Source organism: Pogona vitticeps, chromosome 1, assembly GCF_051106095.1.
Source record: "Pogona vitticeps strain Pit_001003342236 chromosome 1, PviZW2.1, whole genome shotgun sequence".
NCBI lineage: Eukaryota > Metazoa > Chordata > Lepidosauria > Squamata > Agamidae > Pogona > Pogona vitticeps.
This window is the reverse complement of record NC_135783.1, coordinates 33,016,063-33,041,987: the sequence shown is the minus strand read 5'-3', so window position 1 is coordinate 33,041,987 and position 25,925 is coordinate 33,016,063. Positions and strand designations below refer to the sequence as shown.

Sequence of the window (25,925 nt, the reverse complement as noted above, 5' to 3'; positions counted from 1 at the left end):
AAACTGAAGGATCTTCATCACAGGATTCTTCTTCAAGTAAATGTTCCATTCCTGCATATCTTTTATATAGTTATTCAGTGTATTGTTTCCTATTGTTTCCACCTTCTCTTTATTTTATCCTGGTCAGATAATATATTCTTCTGTTGATATTTCAGCATGTCTAATTCCCCTTTGTCTTTGCAATATCTCAGAGACCTGTATGTAAAGACATTTAAAATTCTGACCCTATTTCTGTCTCCTTTTAGTTCAGTTTAGACTTGCACCTCTGTCCACATTGGCTGTCCAGAAGGTCCTTTTGGGTTTAAGCTACTTGTTTCATTAGCAGCAGCAGCGTTCATACTCATCCTTTGCTGTTTCCCTGCAGCTGATTGCCTTCTGGCCTAGGAGTCTCATCTTCCAGCCTTATCTTATTTGGATTATCTCACTAAAAAGGGTTTCAAGGTAAGAAATATTCAGAAGTGGTCTACCATAGTTTTCTTCTGTGAAGTACTAACAAGAGTTAGCTTGAGTATCACTGCCATTGTCTGTGGAAGATCCTTTGCCTGTATCACTTTCCATTGCTGCCACATAGTTGCTATTCAGGAGTTACTCCGTTCCATCACTCCTGGATGGAAGAGGGTTGATGCATCTTAGTCACGTGCTTTATTTTTGATCAATCTATGTTGGGTGGCCCTGGTAGGAGTCCAGGCTTGTAATGGAGCCTAGCCTCTTGTTAGCATGGCTTCCAGACATACTCAGATTCCCTCGCTACATTAAGGTGTACATTCAAGAGGGAAGGTTGGGAAATATTTCTCCCTTAAAATCTTGAAAGGGTGTGGCTGTCAGTATTGATCCTCCAATGAACTGATTTCTTATAAGGCACCTTTCTGTGTTCCTAATTGTTGAAGATAATTCTAATATCAAAGGACAGTAGCAATAGTGCATTAAATACATCCATTTAAAACAAGTAAAAAAGCAGTTTACTGAAGCAAAAAACAAAACTAACTGTCATTTATAAAGAAAGAGCTGTCTAATTTGATTTCACAAAGAAAGTACTTCTATAAATTCTTCTATATTTAAAGTAGACAATCAGATTCAAATAGGGAGAAACTCATATTACCTATGAAGGGACCAGCCTATGTATTCTTAAAAGCTTTCATGGCCGGGATCTGATGGTTGTTGTGGTCTTTCGGGCTCTTTGGCCGTGTTCTGAAGGTTGTTCTTTCTAACATTTCGCCAGTCTCTGTGGCCGGCATCTTCAGAGGACAGGAGTCAGAACTCTGTCTGTGTTCTGATGCAGTTTGTTTGGTTATCCAATGTATGTATGTGATTGCCAGAGTCATAATACCAAGATAATGAAACCTAGACATTTGAACCTGGAATACATTATCACTAGAACCATAGGAGCCTACAACTGTGTTATTTGGTTATTGAAATAGTTTGAGACTTGCAGTACCATCTTCAGTCACTAGATGGCAGACCTAACCAGCACATTTGTTTGCAGTTGATTAAGTTTAAAGCTGAGGGATGAACCCATAAAGGACTGATTGGGCACAGAGTGGGCAGACCTGTACAAAGCTACTGTGGGTATGTACTATGGTAGCAGGTATGCCTAAAAGCCCTGACATCATGGCTTTACAGACATGGTGACAGGGACACGGTTTGTCTAATTCTTGATGACTACAACATTTTGCCTGATGGCTGTAGTATCAAACTCAGGCCTGTTTCAACTCACTCGAGGCTATCTACTTTCACTAGTATGAAATAAATTGGATTTGCTTTCAGATGTGATGTTGGGAAATGATTACAGGTATGATAGAATGAATATTGACAGCAAATTTTGAAAGGCGGCTCATGCGTATTTGCACAATTTAACCACAGAAGCAGCAAATACTCTTGACAAGATATTTAGTTATATTTGAATATCCTAATAACTAGGGGAAAGGTATGATCATGTGTGAAAAAACAGATGTATGAAAAATGGTAAACCATATTCCCCAGACAACATGCTTATGTGCTTCTGTTTCAGAGTTGACAGCTGTTTCACATGTTATATATAAAAAATATTTGGATGCTGCCTTTGCAGCCAACTACCATTCCACACACACACCCTGATTTAGCTAGATCCATATTGCCCTTAATTTAAATCTCTACTTGAGGATATGGCATAGTGCTTAGAGTGGTGGGCTGGCTCTCAGGAGGGCAGGACTCACATCCCCACTCAGCCATGAAATTTATTCGACGGCCTTGGACCAATCAGACTCTACATCTGAGCTACCTCATAGGGTTGTTGTGAGGATGGAATGGGGAAGAAGAGAGCCTTGTGTGTCACCTTAGGCTCACTGGAGAAAGTGCAGGATATCATATTAAGAAATGAAAGAATAACTACTATACAGTATATTTCCCTACATTGTTTGAATGATGCACATTAGGACATAACGTGTCAGTAGGACGTTAGAGAGAAACATGTTTTTCTTTTTTGTACATTTATGAATATATTGTTTTTCTCAGGGTGACCTTTGCTTTAATAGGTTGTCATTCTGTAAACATTCTTTTTTTCCCTGTTAATAATGGGTTTCCATTGTACCTTTATGTGGTGTATCTTCCAGAATATTTGCAAATGTTACAAAAAGTCATTATATCTCTAGACACTTGCGTTTCGTGTGCTGAAGAAAAGCTTGAAATGGTTTGATTGAGATCCCCTCTTTTTAACATAGCAGTGATGTTTTGGATCAAGCTGAATAGCACAGCATAAGAAAAGAGCACTGAGCATTTGATGGAAACAGATAATAAAATGCATCAATTGTGTCAGCACCTCATTGCAGTCACATCTGGCTTACTGTCAGGGTCCCATTAGATTCCTGTGGTTTTATGTGCCAAAAATAATATGTTCTATAGTTAATGGAACTGGGATATTTTCAGCTTGATGTTTCTTTTTTCCTTTTTTTTAAACTACCTTATTTTCTTTTAGGTTTTGTTAAGGCTTAAGTTTCATCTGAGTGCAATCTTATCTCTTTAAAATTTTATGACTGGGATATCAATTGCACTTTTGATCTGTTTCTTTCTCTCCATTATTACAGCGAATCCAGCAGTCTGAGCAGTAGTGATGCTGGTTTGTTTACCAATGATGAGGGAAGACAAGGTACTGGAACCATGTATTCATTTGTTTACTTATTTATTCTGCTTTCTAGACAGTATCATTTTATGTCTTGTAAACATTGCCCAGTTTTTTAAAGCTACTACATAGAAATTTGAGGGTGGATTTTTAAAAAAAATGTTTACACACCAAGATTTATTATATTTATTTATTTTAAATCATTGCACTCTTGCCTTTATTCCTAAGAAGACAAAAGGCAGCTTGCAATATTAAAATAAACAATTAAGAAATACCCAGCACCCCTATTTTAGGAGCCCCTTATTAGGTAGGCAGTTACTGAGAAAAAGTCTGCCTAAAGAGAATTGTGTGCAAGCTTGCAGAGGGACAGCAATGAGAGGCTAGCCTGGCCTCCCATGGGAAAGGATTCCACAGCTTAGGGGTGACAGAGAACGGTCCCTCACATGTCATCAGCAAATGCACCTATGAGTGAGGCAAGACTAGCGATGGGATGGCTTGGAAAGAAACCAGAAAACTTTTTTTCCAAAGTAATTTTTTTCTGGAAATTTTGAAAAAAAAATGGAGTGTGGGATATGTTCTTTTACAATTATGAAGAACATGTCTGTGACATGGTATTCAAACTATATAACATGAAGAAGACTTTATTTATATAAGATATCTCTAGAGTTGTAAAATTTCCAAAATGTTCCATTCTTTTCCCGAAAAAAATGGAAAAAAGGAAAATTTTGGGAAATATTGCATCTCTAGGCAAGACCAAAAAAAGAAAAGGGGGGGGGAGGAAATCTGATAATTTTCAAATCCAGGTATACTCATAAATGGAGATGGGATTTTCCAGGTAATTCAGGCCCAAGTCATTTAGGATTTTAAGGTGACAATGCACCACACTTAATTTTTAAAGAATAAATATGCATACCTTCTGACTGAGCTTTTTTTTGAAGCGTAAGGCATTGTGGCAGGAAGTTTTGGTTTGTATGTGCTTGTTTACGGGTTGGAAAATGTTGCTACATCCTACATTAGCTGGATGGGACTATCCTGATATTATGAGACATAGTAACTGTGATAGCAATTTGTACAATCAAGTGTAAGGGTTCAAATGTAAAAACAAATGCGTGATTGATCCTCTAGCACTCGTACTGAGCCCTAGCCCCAGTATCACCTCAGGAACTGAAGATGATACTATTGAATTGTTGCTATGCATATGAAAACCTCTTTTTCCACAAGTGATACAATTGCACAAGGAAGTAGTGTAGTTATAATAGTATTAAAGTTAGTCATTTTTATTTGGGATTGGCAACAGTGATTGTCCATATGTTAAATGGGCTGCAGTTCCCATCAATCCTAGGTACGCTGTAGCCTGTGACAAGCAGTTCTAGCAACTGCAATTCAGAAATATTTGGAGGGCAATAGTTGCCCAGCTCTGTTTTACTGATCAGATAAGAAACAAAGCATCTGTTTAAAACAACAAGAAATGATGTGTGTCTCATGTGGGGGGAAACACCAAGAATATTACCTATTATCATGCAAAGGAATTTACAACTAATGTTACCAGTTTGAGTGTGTTCATGGGTCCCCCCATTATGTAGATGGTGCGATAATTCTTCTTAAGTAGCAGACCTAAGAAAAATCTCTTCTTAGGGTGAGATATGTGTAGCCTTCCAGATGTTGATCTGAAACTCCCAGCAGTCCTTGCTAATTGTTATGCTGCCTAGTGCTGATGGGAATTGCAGTCTAGCAGCATCTGGAGCACATCATGGTTCTCACTCTTGCTCTATTCCATCAAAGAAGAGGAAAACTGAGCTATGTCAACCAAGGGGCTGACTTTGATGTAAGGCAGTATCAGATGTTCAGTTATAATATGCAGCCAGCAGCCTTACACAAGTATCGCTGTATGTCTGCAGTAAAACAATTCAAACTGTTTGGATTTTTTAAAAAAATGTGAAATGGAGTTAAAGACACAAAGCATATACAGCAATTATTTAAAAACAACAACAACAAAACACAACCATCCACCAATTTTCAGTTATGATCACATAGCTTGGCAGATGTTGGTCACTCCAAAATGAAGATATGAGATAGCAGCCTCATAGTGCTAAAGGACAGGGCCCTCATTTGTGCCCTTTGTGTCAAATGACATTCAGTCATCTATTTAAGAACAAGTTATGCTTCATTTAATAGATCATAGAACAGAGTAAGCTCCTCTTGGTGGAACTGGAGGAGAGAACTGCTAATGTTTCTTAATAATTATGTGCAACCTCATTGATTTGAACTTTTAGCAACCCTAAAGTTTTTTAAGTATTCAGAAATGGTGTGCCCATAGCTCCTTCAGGTAGCACTCTAGGAGCATGCAGCTTGTCCAAGGCTACACAGGACATGTAATCTCATCAGCCATGGATTCTCCGGGTTAAAAACAGGGTTCCTCAGGACTAATTCTGGAGTATGTTGTGTCTCCAATTGAGCTACTGTAAATAGTTTTAGCAGAAGGGAGATAAGTTGGGTTAAATTCTATGGTAGTTCTGATTTAGGGGTTATCACTGCCAGCATATATTATTCTTTCTGTATATAGTACAGTATTTACCCTGTTTCTCCTAAAATAAGACCTAACCTGAAAATATGCCCTAGTATGATTTTCCAAGATCCTTGTAATATAAGCTCTACCCCAAAATAAGCCCTTGTTAAGTGAAACCTTGCCCTCCACCATTGTGCAGCAACCAGAAGATGACATGACTGTATTTGAATAAATGTAGATTGTTGTACATGAAAAAAATAAAACATCTCCTGAAAATAAGCCCTAATTAATGTAAGACTCTGTCTTATTTTCGGGAAAACAGGGTATTAGTATATTTTAATGGCCTGGTTTGCCTCCCCAAAGAATCATTCAATCAATGAAATTAAATTGTCTTGCAATCTGCATCTTCTTATTGAATAAGTATGACTGAATGATTCCATCCTGGTAATAAGCAGCTGACATAATATTTTCCATTAAAACATACACTTACTGTTGGTGTAAACTGTACTGATCCTATTCAAACAAATTTTACTCTGTATCCAAATGCAGTATTAAGTATGTAGTAATTGACTAATAGCACAGTGGTCCCTAACCTCTTTAACACTGCGGACCTGTTGGGGAAGGCAGGGCAACCCCCTGCACTTGCTCAAAGGAGTGAAGGCGCTCGCAAGGGCACACGCACATTCACGCGCATGCACGAAGGGCAGGGGTGCTTGGGGGACACTCGCATGCATGTGCGAAGGGGTGGGGAGCATGAGTGCACTCGTGCGCATGTGCAAAGGGGCTGTGCGGAGGGGAGTGCATGCGGGGGGGAGGAGCTCTGTCTCCACGGCCCAGTCCAGCCCAGGCCATGGACCGGGGGTTGGGGACCCCTGTAATAGCAGAGTCCTGGTAAGTGCAAACAAATGAAAGCACTTCCTTTAATATAATCTGAAAAAGTAAAGCAACCAGATTAAGTACATGGTTTGAGATAATGAAAGAGATACAGTACAAGATTTATCTTTAATGTGCATGGGTAAACTTTTTGGAATGCTCTTCCCAGGGTGACTGTATCCTTACAGCTATGTGTACCTTTCCATTTTGCAAACCTTCTACTACTACTGTCCAGAATGTTATTAGACTTGCAAGATACCAAAAAAAAAAAAAAAGGAAATGCATATTTTAGTATGATGTGTAGGTAATCACTTCCTTCTTCACTGCTTTCAGGGTGACAAAGTGCCATCAGCTAGGCTGTGGAACTCTCTCCATAATTGGCTAGAGTTCCAGACTGTAGTCTCTGATATCCCCCGCCATATTTTCTAGTGTTCCGCTGCAGCCTGGCGCAGAAAATAAAACATGTTTTTGGATACTGATTTCCAAAGTGACTTCAGCATAGATGTATGTAAGAGTTTCAGATGCTGATTTACTGAAGTGCATCATTTTGTTTTACTTCTGAATTTTTAGTTTCGAAGACCTGTTAAAATATCTCTGGACTCTTGATGTTTCCTGTGGTACTGTCATCTTCCATTTAAAAAGAACTTTTTCAAAACTTATTTCTTAATGAATTTAATCAGATTAATTTTATTTGGTCACATCTGTTCATAGTAGTTTCCCCATTTTATGTACCAGACAAATCATGAAATTAAGTTAATTATATAACATTACCAACTGCAGAGAACTAGTTTGCAGTTTTATACCCTTTAATTGACTGCAGGAGATTAAAGCTTGTTTGTATTTGTGTGTGTTTGTGTGTATGTGTGTTAGAGCTGAGACTGCAGTAACTTAAAGGGATTTCTCTGTCATCATGAAAGGATTAGCTAATTTATTTTTCACATTTCTGATTTGGTTGTAAAACATTATATTTTATGTCTTCTTGTGGATGTCTTGTTTATGCTTTGCTGTGATGGTGGTAAACACCATGTTCTGAACAACAATAGAAACAACTAGTGTATAGCAACTGATTCTGATTATGAAGGCAGTGTTTTTGCCTAATAAACTTGAACCTCTCTCTCTTTTTTTAAAGTGAGGCTTTGTGTTGTTGTTTTTTTAATCATAGGTGATGATGAGCAAAGTGACTGGTTTCATGAAAGTGAACCTGGAGGTGCCTGTGGGATCACTGGAATCATTCCTTGGTGGGAAAAGGAGGACTCTGCAGAACTGGAGAAAGAGTTACCTGATCCAGTCTTTGAAAGTATCCTAACAGGCAGCTTCCCTCTTATGTCTCATTCAGGAAAGAGAGGTCAGCAGCTTTTTTTAAAAAAATAATCTAATTGAAATGGTATCACTTTACAATATGCAAATGTTTTTTATTGTTATAGCTAAAAAATTAACTATTCAGAATTTCTCAAATTTCTGCAGTATTTGCCATTACCATTGTGTAACGTTGGCCCTCTGAGGGATTTTTTTGGCCCTAATCAGGCCTAACCAGGATAAACATTAGTAGGAGATTATGAGGCATTGATGTTCAAAAATCAGACCCCTGTCATTTACTGCATAGTTCTTCTCTAGCTTTTATATTAATTTACAAATATAGTGGTGCCCCGCATGACGACGATAATTCATTCCGCTGAAATTGCTGTACAATGAAATCATCATCATGCGAAAACAGTTTCCCCCGTTGGAATGCATTGAAAACCAGTTAATGCATTCCAATGGGAAAAATACCTCGTCGTCCAAGCGAAGATCCTCCATAGGGCTGTCATTTTGTGAGCGCCGATCAGCTGTTTTTAATCTCTGTCTTCCAAAGCATGGGTCCAGAAAACAGCAGGAAGCCATTTTGTGAAGCTGATGATCAGTTGTAAAGATAGTCGTTGTGCGAATAAACGGTCCGCGAAGCATGAACCAAATCATCATGAAGCGGAATTCCCCCATTGAAATGCCTGTTTTGCAAATCACTATAGCGATTGCAAAAAAGTCATCATCCTGCGGTTTTGTTGTTTAGCAGGGTCATCGTCATGCGGGGCACCACTGTACATTGTCATAGAAGCATTTTGGCTGTTGTAAAATTTAGCTGTGGCTCTATACAGAGCTCTATAGAGGGACGTGGTGGCGCTGAGGGTTAAATCTCTGTGCTGCAAGGTCAGAAGACCAGCAGTCATAAGATCGAATCCATGCAACAGAGTGAGCTCCCGTCGCTTGTCCCAGCTCTTGCCAACCTAGCAGTTCAAAAAGCATGTAAATGCAAGTAGATAAATAGGTACCACATCGGTGGGAAGGTAACGGCGTTCCATGTCTAGTCGTGCTGGCCACGTGACTACAGAAACTGTCTACTGCCAAACGCTGGCTCTATGGCTTGGAAATGGGGATGAGCAGACATGACTGGACTAAATGTCAAAGGGAACCTTTACCTTTACCTGTACAGAGCTATAGGTGGCATTATATAGCACTCTTGTGGCATTCACCATAGTTGTCATGGTTATCAGGTTACAAATGCCTGCTTGTCAAGTAGCTGAATGTTAGGTCTAGGATTAGAGGCACTACTGTATACTAATACCATAAACCAGTTCTTGTCACTGGGGAACAGGGATGGAAGAGTGCTATTGCTGTGATGTCCTGCTTGTGAACTTTTAGTTAGTCATGGTGACAACAGAGTACTGGACTAGATAGGCCTGGCTCTTCTCATTTTCTCAAGGCTTTTGTTGTCTTGTCATCCCAACATGCTCTCTGGTTCAGAGCAGTTTTCAAGTTCTGATAATTCTTCATAGGAAGTAATAGGAAAAGCCATAGTTAGTTCTAGACAACCATGAAACATCTTCACATTTTAGAGTGAGAGTTGTAGGCATTTGTTGAACATTGCTATTTTCATGCACTCCTTTACCTGCAGTAATATTGCAATAGTCTCCAAAATGGTGGCTTAATTATAGGCAGCATCCAGTGGTGTACTTCTGCCACATGGGCGACAGTGGAATCCAATGCAACTGAGTGGGACAGTCCCCCTCCCTGTTGCTGCCTCTATAATACAGGGGAAATCCCCAGAGCTCTTGGGTTTTCAGGCACCATGGAGGGCTGCTGTAGGAAGAGGAGAGGAGTAAAGTTCCATTGCAACCACCAACACAGTTTAGCACTGAATATTTGGTAAATGAAAGGTTGGAACACAATTAACATCTGCACTTATAGCCATTTTAAAAAGGGGAAATGGAGAATGTTATTTCTGCTCTAAAAATGCCATGTCAGTAAATAGCATGCCTTTCCAGCTTTCTAAAATTTTCTTGAAGAGTGAAATTTAACTAGAAAAAAGATCAGGTTGCAATCTGGTTTAGTTATTTGCTCATCTACATTGATCTACAGGGGAATACGGCTGCATTTATAAATTTTGAATAGAAATGAGCGAAGAAGAGGTTCTTCTTCCTGACACAGTTGCAGTACTGGATTTGCCCTAATGCTGTACTAGCATTAAGTGCAAAACTGCCCTATTGCATTTCAGAAAATACTGTCTTTATGTGGCTCTATATCTTACAACGCAGTAAGTAAAGATATAGAACTGATAGGCAACACTGAAGGAGAGATTTCCCTCATTTTATTTTTAGAAAGTGTAAGTGCCATCTTCATATGAAAAAGCTTATTTGTGTGCCCGTACAGCTGTTACACTCAGTGTGGTATAGTGGATGTAGTGATGGACTAGGTTCAAGTGACCTGGGTTCAAATTCCCACTCAGCTATGGAAACTCACTGGAAGGGTATAACTGTTAAAATATCTCACTTACCTTGAAAGCCCTTTTAAAGTCACTATAAGTCAGTTCTAACTTGATGGTGCATAACAGTTAGTATTTGCCAGCTCTGTATGGCTTCCAGTATAAATATGAGTGGTTTAAAATTCCCATAGTTCTCACTTGGACAAACCTATATTATATAATGAGATTACATAGTATATATTTGGCACTATCAGTTTTGCAGGAAAATAATCATCTCTGCATTGGCTTCAGTTGACAGCAAATATGGTACCTTTATTTTACATATTTGATTCATTTGCAGTGGGTGTGCAGTTTTTATAACAAAAGAGGACAGCAGGCTTAAGGCTAGCAATAAAAATACAAGACAAGAAGGAATCTTTATTTCCTAGATTGGTCTTTAATAACTGCAAATCTATATATGCTGGGTGTGTTTAGGTTAAGCTATAATTCTGTTTCGTAGACTTCCAGACACGATTTAGTCACCTTCATGGAATGCCAGCAAGGAACATCAAAAAAGCTGCAGGAAACCCAACCACAATGGTAGGCTGGTTCTCATAATTTACAATGAACTGCATCTTCCATTAAATTATAGCATTTTGAAAGTATCTACTGTTTGTGCATAAGTGAAAGTAATTCTTTTACAGGATACAAATCAGAAAGGTGACACTCAGTTCTGACGTTTTTAATAGTTGGCTATCCTTTTAGAACTGTATCAATTCATTGAACACAATGTGAATGCCGTTGCTGAAGGTCAAAATGACAGCGTTAAGTACAGTCTAGAGAAGCTTTATATATTAAAGTGATCTGCTTATTTATTTATTTTGGAAACACTTCCTCATTATCTTTTAACACAAAATGATTTTGTTGCAATTGGTGGAAATTAGTTTATGGACTATATACACTTTTTCTTCTGCATCTATATTACCGGATCCATAGTCAGAACTGCCTTATCTCCTTTAGTGCCGTTGGTAGTAATATAACTCTGTTGTACTGGAATCAGTGAATGTTTTTCCTAGAAGCCATAATGTCACCTGAAAATGAAAAACGTAGCTAACTGATTAGCTTCATTTGAAGCATTTAGTTGTAACTAACATAATCCTAAATTTCTGCTTCCCTGCTTGGTAAATCTAATATGATTTTGGGAGTGGAGATAGAATCTGGAAATCATTTGGGATAACCTGGAAAAGTTTATTCCGAAACAGCAGTTCTGAGTTGAATAGTCTACATTAAAACCTTGGCCTGTGAACTTTGCCTTTAGGGTAATGAATCAGATGAATGGTATCTAGTTGCTGGTTTCAGGTCTCCCTATTTTTATTTTTGGTTCACTGCTTGCTTGAGCATATCTGGGATTTGTAGCCCATTTCCTAGGCTTATTGCAATCTCACTCCGGTATTTTATAGAAGCTATTACAACTGATAGGTTAACTTCATGGTGTTGATGATACATGGCTTAACCACACAAAAAAAACTGCCTCCCTCTAAATTGTATCAATGTGATTAGATATCATTTGATAGAGATATACTGTATTTGTGTATAAATATAAAGAGAGTAAAGAATTATCTGAAACAGTGTGTCTATAGTAGAAATCTTGTCTTCATCCTGCATATTACATAGCGGATGTTATAAAATTGTAACATATAGAGATGTATTTGGCCGGGCTGAATAATCGTCAGAAAGACGGATATTTTGTACAGCCAAATGTTTTCAGAAGCTACTTCTGATGGTGTAAAAACAATAGCTGTACTACTCATTTAATTTATGAACATATCTTTTTGACAGAATTGTGTGCTTTCATTATTCTGTAAATGCTGGTAGTAAATATATTTATTTAGACAATCTTCTTTGCTTATATTGCCTCCCCTATTTGTAAGTTTCCTTGATGTTAATTTTTAGGCACAATGAAGTGAGCATATCTGCATTATTGGGCAATAGTACATTTCAGTATAGATTGTCATGCACAGTGTCATGCATTACCAGCAGCCTGGCAATCTTTTGTCTCCTGTACCTCCTAGTCATATCCAGTACATCTCCCTTGGAGATCTGGGCTTCAAGGGAAAACAGTATGCTTATTAGCTATTGGTAAGGAAAGTTCAAAGACAGTATTTAAAATGTTGATAATCCAATAACAAAAACGAAGGAAGAATGCAATACCTCTGGCATATGATAATGCAGAACAAGAAGTAATTACTGCTATTAGATTGTTACACTGGAACTAAATGTGCTGTTAGAAAGATTAATGTTACAAGCTCATAGCAAATGCAACTTATTGGACAGAATTGGGATGATGATCTAATTCTTTCGCTTTTAACACAGATGGGTTTGTTATGCCTGCACAGTATCAGCAGCTCAATACCTATGAAGGAAAGAAAGTTGAGAAAAGACATTTTCTCATTCAAGGTATCATCTGAGTGCAGGGCCATGTCAGAACCTTTGCATGCACTGCAAACCTGGACCTGATTCTGCCATTCTGTACAAACAGTGGTATCCCTGCAACATAATATCATGTCTCCTGGCAATATGCTAACTAGGTATAATGAGCTAGCTGCAGGAAACTCTGAGCTTAATTTCACTAAATACCGACAAACAACCTGTGTGGGCTGTGGTAGAATTGAATTATGGCACTCAACTAGTTGTAGCAAAATTATTAGGCATAAAATATTGCCATCATCACAATTGTAACGGCTATTACTACTGTTATTATTCCATGTAAAATGTGCATCCAACTGGAGAAAGCAAATACTTAATAAAATGTTAACTAACTAGGTATAATGGGCTAACTGGAGGAAACTCTGTGCTTTATCCAGTTGATGTATGTTTTGTGTGCAACATGTATTAAATACACTGTTATTGTTGATAGTATTCTGACTTAACAAAGTAATGAAAAGCAACTTGTCAGAATATCAGTACAATCCAAACATGGTAAAATCTGACATAAATTTAAAACAATTCACAGCAACTTAAAACAGTAACAAAAAAAGTCCCAGAAACTCCTATGCGTGTTTACATTGAAGGACCATCAGAAATTCCCAAGCACTTTTTGAAGGACATTCCACCTAGAACACATTTTAGTAATTGAAATGGGATGAAATAAAAGCCTGTTTCACCATAGCCAAATGGAACAGCTCTGAGAAAAGAGAGCATACAGTGGTGCCCCACTAGACGATGACCTCACAAAATTGTTAATTCGCTAGATGATGAGTTTTTGCGATCGCTATAGCGCTTCGCAGAACGGTGTTTCCTATAGGCGATTTTTTCTGGACGATGTTTTGGACCGTGCTTCGCAAGACTTTTTTTTCAGGACTGATTTTCGCAAGATGACGATTTTGAAAGCTGAATCCGCGACTCGCAAAATGGGTGTTTTCGGGACAGATTTTCGCAAGATAGCAATTTTTACAGCTGATCTGCACTTTGCAAAACGGTTTCTCTATGGGTGATTTTCGCAAAATGACAATTTTTCCCCATTGGAATGCATTAAACGGATTTCAGTGCATTCCAATGGGGAACCGCATTTCGCAAGATGATATTTTCACAGGACAGCGATTTTCGCTGAATGAATTAACATCGTCTTGCAGGGTACCACTGTATTAACATTAACTGTGCAAATACATTCCTGGCCATTGCCAAACCTTGGGTATTCAGGGCTAAATGAGAATATAGAATCTGCAAATCCGAGTGTTTAAAGGAAGAGTAATCCCATCCTTATAATTTATGAAGCGAAATGATCATTCAACAAGGACTTTGTTGTTGTTGTCTTCTAGCAACACTTGCAGTGAAGAAATGTGCCATAGGGAAAGTAGAGATTCACAGCAGGAAGTGGGCCTCGCAAAAGATCCACTATTCCTCAGCAATGTAGTCAGGAATTCCAGTCCATAAGGTAAATAGATATCTTCCAGAAAAATGATGAATGCAACCTACAAATGCCACTGTAACTAATGCTTATTTCCAGGCTGGATTTAATGCCACTTTTCACGTTAGAATATAACCTTGGTATACATTTCAGTTTCAAAAACACCATATTTGAAGGTGGGATGGAGATTACATTTGAAGAAGTTGGAGCAGTGTATATGTGGACAAGAGGGAGCGCTGGATGCAAATGTAACATATTGTAATAGTCACTTCCTATTTAGAAGATGAATAAAGAGTGTGAGGGCTGAAACATTTCAGTTTTTTGAGACCTAGATCCCCAGTCTGCATGAAAGTATGCTGCTGTGCTTATGTTTACTTGCTGAATTAGGCATCCTTCAGTCTCGAAAAACTATGGTAACGTGCTCTGTATGGAGCATTTGGAACAGCTTCTAGTGTGGCTGAGGAGGCCAATTTGAGAGTGACAATCCCTTCCACACTGAATACAAATCCAATCTGTCCCCTGTCCAGGTCCCTGATTTTGCTGCTTTTGTGACTTCCTCTTTGCCTCGGCCTGCTGAATAGAGTCTGAATTCTTACTTCCTCATTAAGTTGCTGAGAGTAAGGGCTTAGTGAGTCCAAAATAAATTAGTACTGTTGTTTAAGTTGACTGTACATGAACCTAATCTGATAAGGAATGACCTTAAACATATCTCATGAATGGTAGATATGGAGCTTTACACCTAGCCCAACTTTTTGAAATGGGTAGTGTGCACTGAAATGTGTGTTAAGTGCAGAGAAGCCTGATCCCACGCATTTAGAGCAATTTGTTGTTCAGGATTTGTCTTATGTTATCTGTCTCTGATACAGTTTTTTAAATGTGTTGAACACTTAATTACTAACCTGCATTATGATAATTTTTAAAAATCGTATATGTTAAGGTAAAGCTGGCTTCAGAGATGCCAGAATATTTAAAAGATGTGTTTTTCCTATGCTTTACTTTGTCAATTTCGCTGTACTTAATATTGGGTATGGCTAAAATTGTAGATTTTTTTAAAGAAACCCCTTTTGGGTTTGATGGATTTGTAGTCTTCAAAGGGAAACAAAACACTAAATATTTCTAATCCTGCATTATTTACCGCATGGGTGGTTAAAATGCTACTTTAAGTCCCATAAAATTTAGAGGAAGAAATCTGCCAACTGTAGCAGGAATTAGATTTAGGAAGAGAGGTACAGAGTCAAAATATTGCTACAGAATTAAATGTCAAAAATCTTCTTGAATAGTAGATATATCGTTCACAGTGTCTGGTTATGATTAATACATTTAATCTAAATCACTGAAAGTTGCTCTCTCCTTTTCCATAAAATACAATAGGACACAAATCAGTTTTACTGTAGGTGGATAACAATTGGAAAATAATGCATCTTCCCGCCCAATAAATTGTCAGTTATACCTTTTAACTAAAATCAATTCATCTTTTGAAAATTTATTGCAATTTCTAATAATAAATCTTCTCAAATGTTTATTCATTTGCAGCTTGATACATTTGTGCCAGTTTTGCTATGCTCGAAGGTTTTTTTTTCTTTTGATTCATTGTAAATCAGAAAATCTATTTTGAGTCAATTTTCTAGTTAAGAAGTCAAAATCTATAACCCAACCATTTTCCTTTTTTGTGTCCTTTACACATTTTAATACCCTTGAACTTTGGTACAATCCAATAAATTTTGATAATAAGATGATTAAAAGACTTTTCATTTTAACTTGTTGAAAATCGGGCTGCATATGAGAGCAACTGGTTAGAAGATTATTAGGACACTTTTCATCACAGGATTTGATTGCATAAGGCATATGAAAGAAGTAAAGCAGATGAGAGGATATGTATCTTTTTAATTAATTGGATGTGACAAGAAATGTTTTGTTTCACTTGTATCCTTACAGTGAGATAATACATATCTTTTAAAATGGGTTGCATCAGTGGTGCCACATGTGCATACTGCATGTGTATATTTAAATCTGTTGTCATATTCTTGGGGGGGGGTTAATTCATATTATGTGTTCAGCTGTTTCCAGGGTAACAGAATAAAACCAAACCTATGTGAAGAATGGTTAGTATTGAATGTTTCTATAAAAATACTAAACATTCCAGTAACCAATTGAATACTTTGAAAACTGACTTTGAATACATTGGCAGGTAAGATGGATAGACTATAATGAGATTATTTGAATCATGAGGTGGCAGGTGGGAGGAATTTTCAAAAAATAAAACGTCCATATATAAAAACTCTTTCCTTCATAAAGAAAACCAAAATAGCCCAAAGAGCTTCTGGCCCAGGTATTTCTCTATATTCTATGCAGGGTAATAGTTTTTTTAAAAAAATGAGACTCCAGCCCCTAAAACAGTGAAATAAGAAGAATTTGTTATACTTAGAACTCACCTCAAATTCTGCTTCAAATATAAATCCAGCCATATTCTAAGGTAGTTCTAATAAGATTTGCAGATTCAGTGATTAGCAATGCGTGTAATTACTACAAATTAGACAAATGTCATAATACCTAATCATGTTCTGTTTTCTGTAGACACCAGAATGTTGACAGACTAAGAGAATGTTAGAAAACACTTCAGACAACTAGAAATGAAAAAATGACATAATAAATACAGTAGAGCAAGTTGAAATTGTGATATATTGGTGAATCTGTTCAGATGATAACATCTTGGGTGTTGAAATGATTGATTTCAGAGGTAAAGAAATCATTTGCATGGAAGCATTAGAATTCATTAATTTCACTAATTACATAGTGAAGAAAACATCTGTTTTCTTCACTAAAGAGCAGACATTAATTACAGGTCTTACCTGCTCATCTAAAAATAGTGACAATATGTTCTGTTTTCTCTGTTTAAATGTTGATTTTCATAGGAAGTCTTATGCCATTATGAAGTTGCTGAGACCTCATTAATAAAGCAATTTTCGGATTAAATTATGTTTAAAAGAAAAGGAAATTGATAGCTTCCCAAGAGATTTTTACATTGAATCTGTTGTCTTTGCATCTACCACATTTGTCTTTTTCTAATTATTTCTGCATTCCATGTGTATAAACCTTACATTCATCTGGAAACATAGGGAAAGTTTTGTTTTACATGCAGAATAAAACAACCATGACAAAGGTGAAGCAGAGTATTAAATACACAACGTACGTTATGTAATTCAGGGTGCTATTCATATATCAACTAATAGTTCAGTATGAGCTATTCTGTGTCACAGACTGAGGTGCCAGAGTGCCTGTGGCAGCCCCTAAGTAGGAATTTTTATCAGTTAAGTGAAACAGAAGTGAGGTCCTGATAAGATACTCTGTTGCTAAAAAGTCCAAAATGATTTCAGTTACAAAATAAATGTAAGTCATTTGGAAAGAATATTTGATGTTTTTAAATAAATAGATAATGCGGTAGTTCTGATATGTCCTGAACTTTTAAAAAAAGTTTCAGGAGGGTTCACATCTGTGCTTTCTTCTGATATAACTTAGTGGAGGAACTGAAAGTGGCCACTTCTTCTCTCAACATGAATGCAACCCACAGATTTCAAAACAAATGACTCCAGGAGAATGACAGAAACAGTGCTCTGTTTTACTGTGTTAATCAAGTCGGACGAAAGCCCAAGCACAGTACCAGCACAAGGTAACACTGTTGGTACACGCCTAATTAAAGATAAACTCTTAAAGTATTCATTTATTTCTCTAGCAAAATGCTCGGAGTGGTAAAATACCCACAGCTTGGGAGAGAAGGGACTCTGTAACCTCACTTAACCTCTCTAGTATATCTGAGAGGATTCATCTTGGCAGGTCCATCTCTAAGGAAGAGATCATTGAAGCCTTTAATGGTCTGTCTTTTGGCAAATTGCCTGGCACATTCACTTGGAGAGGATTCTTCAAAGCTTTTTATGCACCCCTTAGCACAGAGGCCTTTTAAGTAGCTAATTTTCAGCAAGTGATATGTGTCTTGTCTAGATTATCTGATCAGTCTCCTTGTTGTGAAGTACTAGAATCTACTGTGCTGTAGAAGCTTACTATCTTTAATTTTACCAGAATATTCTAAAGTGTCAGATTTGTGAAAGGAGAGTTAAATGTTTGCTTTGCTATACTGGAAGCTCAACTATGAAGTCTTTATCAGTTGACACACATGTTGATCAGATTGCCCTTGAATGATTCTCTTTGTTACAGGTGCAGAGATTTGTGATAGGTGATTTGGGGTCATCTTGGAACATACTGTTGTAGTTATTATAAATTATTATAACTTTTTAAATTTTAATTTTATTTTTTTTAGTGTCTTACAATGACTGATTTGCCTTAAATTATTGCATGAAATTATGGCAATTTGCAAAATGTTGATGATAATTTGTTTTGCTCGGTTTCACTTAAAAGCAGCAGTTTCTTTTTATAATAAATGTGTTAATGTAGGCCAGGTTACAGATGAGTCTGGGAAAGACTGATGTACCTGTATGTGACTGGTAAAGCATCCCTTGGCAACAGAGAGAAGGACTACTTCTATTTCTTTTCTATTAGTTTACAACTAGCATGATAGCTATGGCCTTCTCTTTCATGTTATGGATACAATTGGAATATTAATAAACATAGCCATTGTAGATGCATTTGGGTAGGCTGGATAGCTCAGTGAGTTAGCTAAATGGCTGTGGAGCCAGAGATTGGGAATGTGATTCTCTATTATGTCTCCTGATAGAAGACTGAGTGTGTTGTAGCTTTGGACAAGCTGCTCAGCCCCAAGGTGCCCCCTGAAGAAGGGAATGGTAAACCACTTCTGAGTACTTGCTACCTAAAATCTGGGAATGGGCATTATAAGTCTGAATTGATTTGAGGGATCACGATTATTATCATCGATGCATTTGATGTGAAATTGACTCTGAAGACTGTCAACTATGGACAGACTGAATCTAGTGGTGGGTATTTCATCTCCTTATAAATCTCTACAGGAGCTTCATAGTCCACATTGATTAACCTTCTAAGCTATATCTGTGTTTTTTACTATGATCTGTTTGTTGGCTTATTAATTTTCTATTTATTCTCCATGAACAGTTCTCAAAACAGCTCCAGCTCATGAAATAACAATGACAATTTAGAAGCAATAGAAGCGGTTACAGATACCTATAGCATTGACTGTATGTAGTAAAATATCTAGCGATACAATGTAGAATAAAGTATAAATAAACTACCGTAACTTAACTGAACAACTCAATCGAAACAGGAAGGAGAGAAAAGTATAATACAGATATAAAAATATATTAGATATGAGGCCAGATAGATCAGCATTTCACAGAAAAGCATTATAGTGAATTATTAGTCTTCAAGCATGCCACATCTCTTACTTGTGGTCCTACCTCTTAACTGGGTCCCTTCCCTCAGTCCTTTTCCTGTCTTTCTCTTGGGGAACTCAAGATTGCCAGGTAGATGGAACTGCGTGGTATTTTTCATCAGTAAAATATATCTTTTCCTGGAAGTTCACAAAGGGCACCAGTCTGAACAATATTTATGAAACTGGTTACTACTTTTATCTTTTGACACACCTTAGTGATGTGAGATGTACAATATAAACATTTAGCATGGACTTCTTTGTATGTTAGTTTGTACAGTAACCTGCATAGTACTAGTCATTTATAAGTAAAGGTAATGTTAATAAACTAGAGCAGCAGATATGGCAACGATGAGATCACAGCTCACTAGTGATGTCTTTAGTTTGCACAACTCTGGTCCTAGATTTGCCAAATCTAGGTAAAAGAAACTGAGAGCAAGTAGTAAGAAAATCCTGTTCCTGAAACTTTAAATATCCAGTGCAAGTCAGAGCAGGTTATATGTTCAAATGGATGGACAGATAATGTAATCCTGTATATACGCTCTTCTACTTACTTGCTGTTGGATGTTACTTTTTCCAAGCATCTCACTTGCCAGGAGATAACTCTGTATATATTACTGAGAAAAATGGGGTGGAGTGGGGGAACACAGATGTTTGTTTTCTCTTTGAACCTCAGACTTTTCTGCTAATGCAAGTTAGGATGTTCATACTAAAGATGGAGTTCAGCAAAAGGTTAGGAGCAAGGTTCCCTCTAAGCCATGCACATGCCCCCTCCCTCCTCTCAGCTTTCTTCCTCCTCCATGCAGCAATTGCGTTCAACCCCTTTAGTTCTGGTCAGAACAGAACCATGTGAGTGGGGGGGGGTGGAGTAGCGTGCACACGGAGGAGCAAAATCATGTGAGAGGCAGAGCTGAAAATTAGAGGATACGTTGGTTAGGAGACATGAAAATGAAACACCCAGAAGTATTTCACTGTTTCTTACATCTAGACATATGAAGCCTGAAGTGATTGTCTGAACCAAGCCATAATGTCCAGAGTATACATGAATTTTCAAAGACGTCACATATGTGTGCAGTATGTATGTGTAGTGCAGTTGTATGTGCAAAAAAAAACCCACATTAAAGTAACATGGATGAACTTGTAAACTGATGGTGCATAATAACACTGTAATGAACAAGGCAAGTCTATCAATTAGTTTATGTCTTTTTAATTAATTTATGTATTTTTAAAATGCAGTAATGGTGCTTCAGGAAAGCCAACATATTGAATTCTGCAGCACAAACTACAAAACTGTCTGCCAAAATGAGAATGGTTACCTTGAAGCAATGAATACCTTGGTTGAACAATTAATAAACATAAAGGTTAAAGGTATTGCATGGTTAAAAAAAATGTTAGCAGCTGAAATCCAGGAGTGTAACTTGCGTTGCATAAGGCTGAGGATATCATTAGCCATCCAGTCCTCCCCTCCATGTCTCAAGGCTCCCTTTGGGTCCCTTTCATCATGGGGAAGCCATAGGGGGCTGCAGGACAGGGGTGGAAATCTTTAATTTTTTAAAACCTCAGGCCCTTACAAAGGATTGGAAATTTTTAATTCCCCCAAAATTGCCTTATATGACATAGTTTATAGTGTCATCTCTCTTACATGGTACAAATTACAGTGCTGGATTTCAGCCGCTATCTCTGTCTACTAGCTTCTGCTTTGTCTTCTTCCAGTTAACCATTTCTTGTGGTGGGGCAAGTGATTCTGTCCACCACCACCCATATTGGATACCGACTACTAGTGAAAGACACATTAAAGCTTAATTAAGACAAGGCATAGGTGATCACAATTTTAGAGTTGATCTGGAGGCAAGGTATCAAGCTGCTTTGCAGACAGTGGCTCTCTGTAAAAACACAGATTCATAATTTGGGTGCTCTTTTGGACCTGCCCTTGAAGGATGTGTGGCTCAGGCATCATCAATCAGGAGTTCTTTCGCTATATTAAGGCTGGTGTGCCAGCTACAGCCATTTATAGAGATTGTAGATGCAACCCATCTAATCCATACCTGAATTAAATCACATCTGAATTAATGTAATAAATTTTATTTAGGGTCAAGATTGTATTTGAACCATAACATAATAGCAAAGTTGTTAAACACAGAGTATTTGATTCACCTGTTTGCTGAAATGCTATTGTTTAGTGTAGTAAGTTGTAACTAAAGCTCTTCCATCTCATATTCGGTCTTCTTCTTTTCATGCTGCCTTTCACTTTTCCCAGCATTATGAACATCTTTTGCAAGAATCCTGCCTTCTCATGATGTGCCCAAAGTAGGACAGCCTCAGCTTTAGCATTTTTGCCTCCAAAGATAGTTAAGGCTTGATTTCATCTAGGACCCACTTGTTTGTCTAGAGGAATTTACGGAGGAATTGATTTTTCAAATCCCCACTGAATCAAGGGACCTGCTCTAATTGCAACTTACTACACTAAGCAACAGGACTTGAGCCATTAAAGCAACTGTACAGATTCTCAGTTTGTTTCTTGACCCAATTTAGTGTGGTGACATTCATCTAAAAAGATTCACTGCCTGGGACCAGGATATCTAAAGGACCTATTAAGATATTCAGAGACCTTGAAATGTAGGGTACAATCCTGTACTTGCTCAACTGGAAGTAAGGCTCATTGAATTCTGGGCCCTGCTTCTGACTAGACATGTGTATGCAGGTTTTGACTGCACGTTCAGATATGGCAATAGTTTTAGTTTAATTATTGCATAATGAATGCTGCAGTGGTGTACCTAAAATGTCACATCTGACCCTCAGTATATAAAATATTTAGCAGTAACACTTATTTTGCTCCTTTGAAGATTAAGTGCAATTGTATCAAATGCATAAGTTGTAGTTGCCTGCAGTTTCTCTTGGCTAATCAAGAGTGTGCATAGTACAAAGCAAACATTGTTGTAGTTCTATCATCCTTCACAAGGCAACACCCTTGGTTAGCCAAGTGTGGTCACTGTGTGTACATTAATACATAAAGTAAATAGGAAATTTGCTTAGCTTCTCAGGATAAAAAATAAGTTTTATATTACTTTAGATAATGTTAATCAGAATAGACTGTAGTAAGTCACAAGAACATAAGATGTCCTTTAGTGCTGTAATGCTTCAATATATCAAACCAATGCAAGAAAGAAAAATATGAGCAAGAAGTCCAGCCTTACATACATTCAATACAATATATTCAACAAGGTTTGCTTTGCATTTTGAATATCTTAGGAAAAGAACATTGACATGGCGTTTGCTATGGCATAAATTCTTTTTTTGGCAATGGTTGCCAGAGCAGTTATATATCTGAGATACATGAAGTTTTTAATTGTGCCAGTAGTGTAATACAAAAAACATTGTGGCAGTTCCTCTCCTTTTCCTTTCTTTCATTTAAGAGTGGTAAAACTTTATTAGCAATATATAAAATTTCTAGAAATGTCTCATCCTTTATACTGGTGCAACCACATTGCAAGTAATGGGATTATTACTGGTCATGTAGCACACCACAGTTCCAGCAATCTTCCAAACATATTGTTTTTCTGCCACCAAGTGACAGATTGCAGAACAGATGCAACAAGTTGTATTGCAGTAAGTTTTATCTTCCCCTTTTGAGGCTTTATACAGAACAACTTGCTTCTGTCAGTGAAGATTAGCTCTTGCCAGCTACTTTAATAATAATTGTAAGAATGAACACATAATGTATGTGATTCTATGAGGTAGTAGCAAGGTCTTGTAAATGGTTGTAGATTTCATGGTCCTTTTCTCACTGTATAGCATTATCTAGAAGTTTAATGAGTTGACTGCTAGTGTTAATTATATCTTCTGTATTGTTTTGCTGGTACACTGTGTATATAAACATGTAGTCTAAATAATGCAAGCTGTGTGTCTGAGGAAGTGGATGGTAATCTACGAAGGCTCATATTGCCTGCCATAATACTTCCATGTTTCATTTGTTTTTATTACATTAACCAAACTCACATCACTACTTCTCTGAAAACTGGGCCTGTTTCTTAACTGCAAAAGGTACTATATGTGTAGTATCTGAAAGGAAAATAGCGTTTTAGCTTTGATCTGGCTTTTTTGCTGTCGAGATACAACTAGCAGTTAATAATAGCAGATGCTCAGATGGCCCAACAAAGCAACATTACATACCTTTAACTTTTTTTCCCTTTGTTGCCTACATCCAATGTGAATAAAGCCACAATTGGTAAATTGGTCTAGAAAGTGGGACTGTAGCTGTATATCTGTTTGCAAACCAGGTTTTTAAAACAACTTCAAATTGTAGTTTAAGATAGTAATTACATATGCCTACTTAAATCACAATTCTGCTTTTCAGATTTGATTGCTAACTGTGGTTTAATTTAGATTTTATTATATGGGGATTGTGAGACACCGTGGTTGAACTGTGCAATTTATAAAGCCTTTAAATATGTACTCAGCACTGCATATGAAGTAAAAGAACAGCATGTCCTACCATAACAAAACAAGACACAATAGCAACAGCAAATGTTGCAGGGAGAGGAACACTTTAATATTTTAATTGAACAAATAAATGACAGACAGGCAGACAGATAGATAAACAAATGTTTTGTTAATTTAAACACTTGAATACAGGAGGAAAGAGGATTTTTCAAAAACTTTAGAACATTATCTTTTAAAGCCATTGTACTTGTTTTCTTCATAGACAGTGCAGTGATTGTTCCCTATTTGGAGGATGTAGGAATAGTTGTCCATAACAGAAAAGGCGTAGTACAATCTTTTACCTAGAGGTACATTAACAGTGTTCTGATGTTGGAGGCCAGAGTTTTCGAAAGAGGGCTAAAATACTTGGATCACTTGTTTATGAGGCTTGATTTTAGTTATACTTTCATTTGTTCATTTATTTTTTTGAAAAACACTCCCCTAGTGGTTTGCACCAAATTGTACCAGGCAACTCAGTGCTATTCCTGGCTGCTAAATCTCTTGTAGTAGAAGAGGCCAGGTAGCTAAATCCTCCTTAAAGAGAGACACTGTGATTCAAAATCAGGTTTAGCATTTTGAGAATCAATTGCAACAAGCCTCAGGTACATTCTTACCCTTCTCCCCTCGTCACCAGCTCAGACATAAAAACGATTTGAGAATTTTAAATTTCATTTTAGATTAACTGTTCTTAATGTCTGAACTTAACTAAATTGTGCTTAATTTTTTGGAGCTATTCTAATTTATTAGAGTTTGGGCCACATTCTATATGGTAATTACTGTAAAATAAAAACTGCCAGAACTTAGGAAAAATACTTATGGAATGGTAGCTCCTGTGCTGTCTTGGAGAATTTTGAGAGCTGTAGTCTAAAATTTCCTTACCGAAGCTGGTGGACTTCATCTCTGCGGCACTGTTGGGGTCCCCCAGGCTTTTGGTCTTGGGTGCCTTCAGTGTGGATGCGGAGGCACAGGTTTCCAGTCCAGCTCTTGAGTTCTGGGGACCATGGCCTCCTTGGACATGTCCCAACATGTCAGTGGCCCTACCCACGTGAGTGACCACACACTAGACCTGCTCCACTGAGCAGAGTGAGTGTGCTCCGATATTGACTTACCTAGTGTCTGTTCCCTTGTCATGGTCAGATCATTGCCTAATTAAATGCAACCTTGCAATGGCTCTCCCTCCCCGCGGGGAGCAAGGACCTGTTTTAATGGTCTGCTATTGAAGATTATTGGATCCTATAGGATTCCAGGATACCATGCGAGGGATTCCAGCTGATTTGACTGGCGCTCCTGTCGAGGCTCTGGTGGATAGTTGGCTGGCCGCCACCACCAGGGTTGTTAACACAATTGCACCTAAACGCTGTCTCCAGTGCAGAGATTGCCCTTCGCCCTGGTTTAATCCAGAGCTGTGATCAATGAAGCAAAATAGAAGGCTAGAGCGCATATGGAGGCAGAACCCAACGGAAAATAATCAAATAGCAGTCAGGGTCACGACTAACCTCTACCAATCTAAGGTGAAGGCTGCTAAGTCAATCTTACTTCACTGTCTGGATAAGCAAAGCCTCCAACCAGCAGGTGGAACTTTTCCGTATAGTTCGTGATCTATCCGGAGTTGGTCATAGTGACTGGCCTCCCACTAGCATCTCACCTGACCAATTTGCAGCCATTTTAAAATCAAAAATGAAGGGCATCTGCTGGGATCTTACCCCCTATTTGAAAACAGTGGATTGAGCTGAGACATCCAGCGCTCTGTTTTGCCCGATGAGACTTAACCACTTTCAGCCTGTGACATCAGATATGGTGGACAGAGTGCTTGACGGCTGTCGTGCCACCACCTCCTACCTTGACCCTTGCCCAGCCTGGCTAATCAAAGCAGCTGGGCCTATAGCATCTGAATGGGCTACAGCAATAAATAATGGGTCTCTCCATTAGGAAGAAACTGAGCTTGGCGGCGAATGATAATGGTAATTATAGGCCTGTCGCCAATGTTTCTTTCCTCAA

General features: G+C 37.8%; 1 protein-coding gene across 4 annotated transcripts in view; it reads left to right on the top strand.

Annotated features, from left to right (window-relative positions):
• The window catches only part of GPATCH2 (G-patch domain containing 2), a 132,842-nt gene that overhangs the window by 14,733 nt on the left and 92,184 nt on the right, over window positions 1-25,925 (top strand). For all 4 annotated transcript variants that reach the window (XM_072990356.2, XM_020805398.3, XM_020805397.3 and 1 more), the window contains exons 3-5: window positions 3,060-3,121; window positions 7,636-7,818; window positions 10,709-10,788. In XM_072990356.2, the coding sequence (XP_072846457.2) occupies window positions 3,060-3,121; window positions 7,636-7,818; window positions 10,709-10,788 (325 nt within the window). The remainder of the gene's footprint in view (window positions 1-3,059; window positions 3,122-7,635; window positions 7,819-10,708; window positions 10,789-25,925) is intronic.